This window comes from Aedes aegypti, chromosome 3, assembly GCF_002204515.2.
Source record: "Aedes aegypti strain LVP_AGWG chromosome 3, AaegL5.0 Primary Assembly, whole genome shotgun sequence".
Lineage (NCBI taxonomy): Eukaryota > Metazoa > Arthropoda > Insecta > Diptera > Culicidae > Aedes > Aedes aegypti.
The window spans coordinates 197829748-197837757 of record NC_035109.1 but is presented as its reverse complement, the minus strand read 5'-3'; the positions used below and the strand labels follow the sequence as shown (position 1 = coordinate 197837757).

Sequence of the window (8010 nt, the reverse complement as noted above, 5' to 3'; positions counted from 1 at the left end):
AATCCGATTTTTCTACTAAACTATACATTATAATCAATGTTTTCTTATAGAAAGGTAGAATTCTCGTATATCGGTCAATTTCACTAATAAAAGAAAAATCGAATTCACAAATTTTCATCTAACACTTTCAGCTTCAAAATTTGCTTCTTCTCTTTGGAAGCATGATGATAACTGTCTTTCGACACGAGGTCCAACCGCAATTCAGTTCACTATGCATCCCATGGGTTGATCACAAACAATTTAGAAGCTTTGAACATGGAAATCGATAGCATAGCTCATGGATTTCATCATAACAATCTCATTGCGCAAATCAATGAATTGACCAACTTGAACATGATGATTATGACCCAAGATAACCATAAGCAAAACACACTGAATCCGTGTTGGAGTGATGATCTATGCGTCCATAGGTTGACACATACGAATCTGAAGAGAAAGCTTCGGGAACTTATGTGGAAAAAATATGGAATCCCTGTTGTAGGTTGATGAATCAATCCATGAAGCAATACACAGGTATTTAATGTGTAACACACACGAAATTTGCAAGAAAATCATAGCAAATCGATATGGAATTTCATGACTCGATCCATAATTTTAAACACACAGATCGAGCGTGTAGATTTTTATCAGTGTACGTTTGTGTTGCGAGTATCTTTCTGCGCGTTATCGCCACCGCCAAATGTGGATTTATATTGACTTCTCTGCACTAATCTGGAGTTCGCCGGTTTGACTTCCGAAGCGAAGTTTTAAACGAACTAACTGTCATTGCTCTGCTGGCTCGGCTTTTATCTCGACTGTTTTTGAAAACAGTCCGATATGAGGTCGACGGAAGACAATTTAACCACAACGAAGGATTTGTCAGTTCGAGCGCGCCAAAATCCTTCCAATTGAAAATGTGTTGGCGGTTCTTAATGTGCTTTTTTTTATTGCTTTTCATAAATTATGATAAATTTTGTCGTTTTGGGTATATGCATCCCGTTCTAGCAGACAACGATTAACTGAGAGTGTATCAACATGCCTGTTGTGAGCAAGCATATGATCCGATAGATCACCGAATGACTGATATGATATAAAACAAATATATTTTATTTTCAACGATAGTTTGAACATAGATTGTTCATGGATGCCACAATGAGTTTATCAGGTGTTACCTTAAGTTCGTTGATAAAGAAGAGGAAATTGAGCGAAGCGCTTTTGCTGATTTTTATCGGGATGCACAATAATGAGCGCCACAATAAAGAATGAATGACGTTTTCACTCCGCTTCGCAACGATTAATTTCACTCGTATTTACGGTATATACTTTCACAGACATAGGCCTTTTCATTTGACGTCTATGCATTTGTTTATATCGGTGGAGGACCGGTGCTAACACGGGGCTGTCATTTCCATAAAAGAACTGTCAAAGTGCGAAAAGGCCTATTCATAGGAATGTCAAGTTCTGTTTTGACTGATGCTCAGCTGTCCAATTGGAATTTACTTAAAATACAATAAAAGAAGGTTGGTGATAGAGGCGTATGTAATGTAAAGCGTTTCCTTTTTCAATTAAACATTATACTTATTAAGTATAGCCAAACGTTTATACAGTTTTGCAACAAACAAGAAAGTGAAAAATTGAAAATGGATAACAAATCTGAGTCCGCGAGTGAAGAAGATTTCACGTCTATTGTAAATATGGCTAAATCTTTACGAAGGGAACAACTGTTCATATTAAATGAGCAGAATTGTTTTGTTAGTTTACATGAAATATACGAAAAACACTTTTGTCATGCACTACAGGTTTGATAATTTGTTAAATGTTGAATATATTTGCTAATACTGTTCTTCATAACAGGTTGCTTGGATCTGCGCCCGTCAACGTCAAGTTATGAACAATCTTATTTTGGCGAAACCTGAATCCGGACTTTCTGCGTCGTGTCAGCGAATAGATTTACTAGAAAGATGTTACTTTATCGACATTCATCACTGTAAATTCATAAAATATCCTCAAATCATAGCAACAATAGAGTTGCTAAATTTCTTACATGATAAACCTGCAATTATTGCTTCGGCCTTATCGCTTGCAGATATTAGTGGAACAAGCCAAGCCCAAATAGATTCTACTATCAATTTTATCGTAAATGGCTTGTATAGAAGTGCAATTTATCCTAACGATGCTGAAATGGTGATTAAAATACTACAAATTCTAATTGAAATCCAAATTGTTAAAAGCGATAATCCACGGAGACTACTACGAGGGGGCTCATCCTCATTTACACGTCTCTTTCAAAAGTATCACGAATCGTCTTTTGCATCTAAAATATTTTTGAAAACCATCCTTTTTGAACCTGTAATGTCTGTATTAATGGATGATGAGATAAAATTCGAAACTGATGTTCACAAAATAGTGTCAGTGCAGAATGCAACAGAGAATGTAAAAATGTTTGGTGAGGAAAATTCTGTTGATTATTTGAACAATCTTAAAAAATACAGGGAAACAGCAATAGATCGTCTATACACTCATGTATCGAATTTCATCATGTCATTCCGTGATAATTGGTGTTTATTTCCAGCAACGTTGCGTTGGTTGTATCAATCAATGAATCATTTTCTCCAACCGGCCAATCTTTCAAAAGAAAATATCCATATAATTATGACAGATTTAATATTTACAAATTTTATATGCCCTTCTATATTAAGTCCTAATGTACATGGAATCGTAGATGCTCCATTATCAGACAACGCACGATTTAATTTAATACAAATTGGGCAGGTGATTCAAATGTTAGCTCTAACTGAAGTCCAACCGGTTGAAGACAAATTGCTTGATTTGTATTCAAAATTTGAAAAGAACTGTTTAAGAACCCTAATTGACCAACTTGATTATAAAACATTCAATAGCAATTTTGAGAGCAATAATGATATACAGAGCTGTAATTTGCCAAATAGTACTGTTGTTTTAGCTACATATGACGAACTTATTACATTAACAAATATGATCGAAGTTGTTAGTAAACAGGATAAATTAATTTCTTTGGATGAAAATCATAAACTTAAACATATACTGGATCAATTGCCGCATTTTGATGAAAAAATCAAAGAAACAGATATTTTTTCTGATGAGCTCCATCTTCCAAATAATGCAAACAAAATTAAGCCTAAAACCAAAGAACGATTTTTAAAAACGAGAAGTTTGTCAAGTTCTCCTTCATATTCAACAAACGAAAGCATGAAAGAAACGAGCACATGCCCTAAACTTAATATTGATGATGTTATCCTAATGATTCCTTTATCTTGGAATGATGGTAAGATGATGACTGAAGAGGAATTTCTAAATACGATGTTGAAAAACTGTTCTCCTGCGCCTTTTAGTGATTCTGGTAATGCAAAACAAGAAAATATGTCATTTAAAGACCAAAAAAGAGATAAGTCCAAAAGCTTTTCCCTTCCTAATGATGATGCTTCTATTGAGAATACATCAGACAATCTGGAGGCGGTCAGTGAAGCGCATAGCAATCATTCAGTAGCTAGTTCCCTTGAGCTCGAAGAAGCAGATCAGAATGATAATGATAATCTCTCTGACATGATATCTGCAAATGTATCTGGCAGAGGAACTCCTAATATATCAGGACGAGACACTCCATCGTCACAAGTAACTGAAGGTGGTGGGGAAGTGCAACATTTTACCACGCCACAAATGATTAAAATTTTAAATAAAACCCGGTCGGACATTGAAGATAAGTTTTGCAAATTTGAAATTAAAAAGCTCATGGAAGGCGATGAAACCATATCGATAATTTCTGACACGTGGAGTACTGATGTTTTAGCTTCTGATTCCGAGGCTGTAGATGCTAACGAGAGAAACTTTACGACACCTTTGATTCCGACAACTCCTCTTTTGCCAGGTGATCATAGTTATACTCCTATTACGAATTCTTTTGGACAGCTTCGCCTGACAAACGTAGATTCTGAAACTCAATCAGAGTCAGCTTGGAGTACAGATGCAGCAATTGACACAGACGATAATAGTACAACCACACGCTCAGATGTTGCCGAATCAGCGTTGGTTTTGAAAAACGATTCTTCAAATTTGATACATCATTGTACGCAAACGTTATGTAATGTTAAATCCAATTGTTTTTTTCAACTCTCAGATAATGCAAATGTGATGATCAACGGCATACAATCAGTTCGTCAGAGTTCAACAGATAGTAATAATTCTAGTAATATATCAGAAAATATATCAAGATATGGCAAAAACGATGCAAATGAAAATAATATAAATATTGTTTCCATGGAATCCGCAGATTACACAAGAGCGAAGAATAAAAGTAAGGATAAAAACTGTAATGATTCGAAACATATAGATTGTATAGATTTTTCACCAGCAATTCAAAGCTTGAATTCAAACGAAAGTGATCAGAAAATCCTTAAATCCTCGAATCCATTTTTTGACATCAATGGCCTATTTTCATCTGCCAACAATAACAACCTCAATAGTTCGTTAGGAATTCAAAGTTCAGCAGATTACACTGATGATGAATTTGCTGTAGAACACCGTCGGTTATCGTCTGAACAACGTAATGCAAAGTTTGATTCTCGCAGAAATGGAATGATCGATATTTTAGGTAACTTTTCTAATTCGCTGTCGCTTTCCCAATTAAGAAGTAAGGGTATTTCATACTCACTACCTAACGCATCCTTTGTAAACCCATTTGAGATGCGATCGCATGTTTTAGAAGAACCGAATAGGGTAATAAAAATGTATTTTGTATTTGTTTACGCTTCCACTAATGACTTCTTTTTTCAGATTCGAGAAGCGAAAATTAATTCTTCGAAATGTACTGTGAAAACGAACAATCAACAGCCGTTGATAGACTTGGATCAGAAATCTTCGTATTTTGTTGAAGAGCACCATCAGAAAGACAGCAGTGAAACAAAATCAATCAGCTCTAATATGCCAATTTCAAAAACTTCTGGAAAAATTACAGGAGCAATTCCGAAAAGTATTAGCTTTGATTCTTCTGCTGACAAAATCAATCGCAATAATTCTAAACCATTAGAAACTTCTCGACTCACCGAAAATTTAAAAACAAACGCAAGTTTCTTCACAAAAATAAAACTTGGCTTCAAAAATCGACGAAGTGTCAACAGTAAATCTAGATTCAACGTCAATGGTCAAAGGGATAGTATTGGTATATTTACTAAAAGTACAATAGATGATTCGCAAGATACAACGGAGGATATACTCGCCAAATATCGTCGAAAAACATCCATTTCAGCAGAATCAGTCTCATCAGACTTCATAAGCCATAGCCAAACCAATACTCGAACGAAAGTAGTGGAGGATTCCAACAGGTATGTATAGTAAAATACTTATAATTCTATATTCAAACATCGTTTTTATTTGTAGAAAATTTAATGCAAGATCAATCAATGAACGTTCTATCAATTTTGCTGGCATAAAAAGGAAATTGCGAGCAGTGTTGTCTACAACAGAAGTTTTGTCAAGGAACTTTGAGCAATATCGTGTAAGTATCACTAAAACATTTCATTTTCGCTGAGTTTAGTTCAAGTATATTTTAAAAATGACCTGGGGCAGACACGAACATTCTGAAAACGCCATTATTTTTGTTTATTTTTATACTTTCAAGCCCGGGGTGTCCGGTCTCTGTGCATTCATATCGACTTTTTTTGTCGAACAATGTAGTGCTTAGTACCTCCAGTATTGGTACATCTACCCTATACCAACTTCATAACCCATTTTCTCAATGCCTACTCTGTAAAAAGTACAGACTTGCAACTCACGGCAGCGTAGGTGAACCCAAAGTTCAGCACGATGATTTGAATGGCTATTCGATTAATATTGAACAGTTTTTAGATTTTCCCGCCACAAATTCGCTAGTGCTTTTCGAAAAATATAAGATATGGTTCTAATCACGCATTGATTTTTAATTTCGGTCGATCCTATGCTGAGAAAATTATCCATGTTTTTTGACAAATATCACAACTTTGAGTAAAAATTTAATAAACAAAATTTTAAACACGATCTTGTCAAAATACCTACGAATTACTCATTGCATTTCGAATGCGCTTTAGAGAGTTTCAATTAGACGTGTAATCACAGAGATATGGACAAAACACTTTTGTATGTTTTTGAGATGGAGAACCCACGGGAGTGTATGTGTATGAATCTACGGTTCGTATTTTAACGGATCATAGATGCTTTTTAGAATAATTGTCTAGATTTTAAGTTATCAGATATGTTGTAAGTTATCACATTAAAAATATCTTATATTTATTCAATATATCTACCTTTGTTTAATCTGTATTGTATTTTCTTTTTTTCAGACATGTTCTGCAACACCATTGTTAATTTATCTAAGAGCACTTAGAGCACAAGCCCTCAATAACCAAAATTTATCGCAATTATCTGGTATTTCGGAGCTTTTACGTTGTTTACAGATGACTGACAAGGAATTTCAAAAATTGTTGATAAAAGAGCTGCATCAAGATATATCAATTCGAAAAGCTTACATGGACTATCTGATTGATTGTCATCATACTTGGTTATCAGCAATTGACAACGTTGAATCTCTCAAAGAACACCTTCAAATTGATAGCCAACTTTCTAAACGTCAAATAATTATGATTTGCGTGAAAATTTTCCTAGAAAAAAGGGAGCAAAACATAGAACAGTTTCACAACGACTTTGTACAGCTAACGGTAGCAGACGAGAGAAAAGACTTATTGAATGTGTTTTTGAACACCTTGATGGACAAACTTCGTTCAGATATCGTTTTGAGCTGCATGACCGAATGGCAAACAATCGAGGCACGAAATTGTTTAGAAAGCTTATTGCTACAACGGCTCTACCAGTTTGTTATGTTCCCAAATGATGATGGTGATATTTCTCGTGATCAGTAGGTATCTTACTTATACGAAGGAAAATAAAATTTATCTCTTAGCTTAATTTCACTTCAGTTTCGACAAACACTTGCCGATGTTGAATATCCTTGACCAAACTACAATAATATGTATCGTTAAATATGTTTCCATTTTTTAGAGTTTTGTTCGAGCACATAAAAAAGTTATCGAAAACAATATCTCCAGATCATCCCCAGCTTCGCATTTCAGAAGCTTATCTCGATGAAGCTCCATGGCCTTTTGCTCAGAGACATCTATCCTTCATATCTGCCTACAAAACAGCAGACGATAAAGTTAACTGTGTTATAAAGTATGTTTTTTAATCTTCCGGAGAATGTTACAATCTAATAACATATGTATCTTTTAAGGTGCATTAAATGCATAATAAGCCTTTTATCGATAGGATCTGAGAAAGTTGTGGCAGCAGATGATATAATACCGGTTCTTATATATGTTATAGTAAAGGTATTTGAGGATGGTAAATTATTTGTATGAGACATTAACATTAGTCTTTTTTTAGGTGAACCCTCCACATTTATTATCTACAATCGAGTATGTTAACTGTTTTATCGGAGAATCTTTATTTGGAGAGAATCAATATTGGTGGACACAATTTTGTTCAGCAGTTACTTTAATTAAAACAATGGATTATAGTGAATAAATCGTTGACATGTATATAAAATATTATTGCAGAATAAATATGATATTCAGTTATTTACGTTTAGTGATTCAGTTTATTCTACTTATTGTGTGATAGTTAAAACAATATGGCCCAAAATTGTAATTCTGCATTTGATACAATACGCTGCGAAATAAGTACCAATGGTAAGTAATGTGAATAAGACTGTCTCGCGGTATGGGAGAAAAATAAAGTTGTAAGATTGTACGAGCACCCTCCAGGATTGTGCCATAGTATAACAGGCAGACTTTCTGGAAGTTTCAGTTTATTAGGTTGATCCATGAGCTGACGCATTTGAAAAGAGTTTGTACGGGATTTTTAGTCATAATATAAAGCAAACTGGGCATAATGTGCTGTTCTGCTAAAGTCGATAATTGCATGGAATCGAGCCCAGAATGTTAAAAACCTAGTTGATACAATGAACAA

General features: G+C 34.6%; 1 protein-coding gene across 1 annotated transcript; it reads left to right on the top strand.

The window, feature by feature from the left end:
• The first annotated feature begins 1459 nt into the window (after window positions 1-1459).
• LOC110677709 (receptor-mediated endocytosis protein 6 homolog) lies at window positions 1460-7623 on the top strand. The gene is made up of 8 exons (XM_021848853.1): window positions 1460-1778; window positions 1834-4731; window positions 4789-5336; window positions 5392-5509; window positions 6330-6901; window positions 7045-7215; window positions 7274-7370; window positions 7426-7623. Exons 1-8 carry the CDS (start codon window positions 1620-1622, stop codon window positions 7564-7566), a joined length of 4704 nt encoding a protein of 1567 aa, XP_021704545.1. The 5' UTR covers window positions 1460-1619; the 3' UTR covers window positions 7567-7623.
• Window positions 7624-8010: the final 387 nt, after the last annotated feature.

Coding starts and splice junctions, on each gene's coding strand:
- LOC110677709 (XM_021848853.1), top strand. CDS start 1,620: ATGGATAACAAATCTGAGTCCGCGAGTGAAGAAGATTTCACGTCTATT. Junction 1,779..1,833: donor ACTTTTGTCATGCACTACAG/GTTTGATAATTT, acceptor TCTTCATAACAG/GTTGCTTGGATCTGCGCCCG. Junction 7,216..7,273: donor AAAGTTAACTGTGTTATAAA/GTATGTTTTTTA, acceptor GTATCTTTTAAG/GTGCATTAAATGCATAATAA.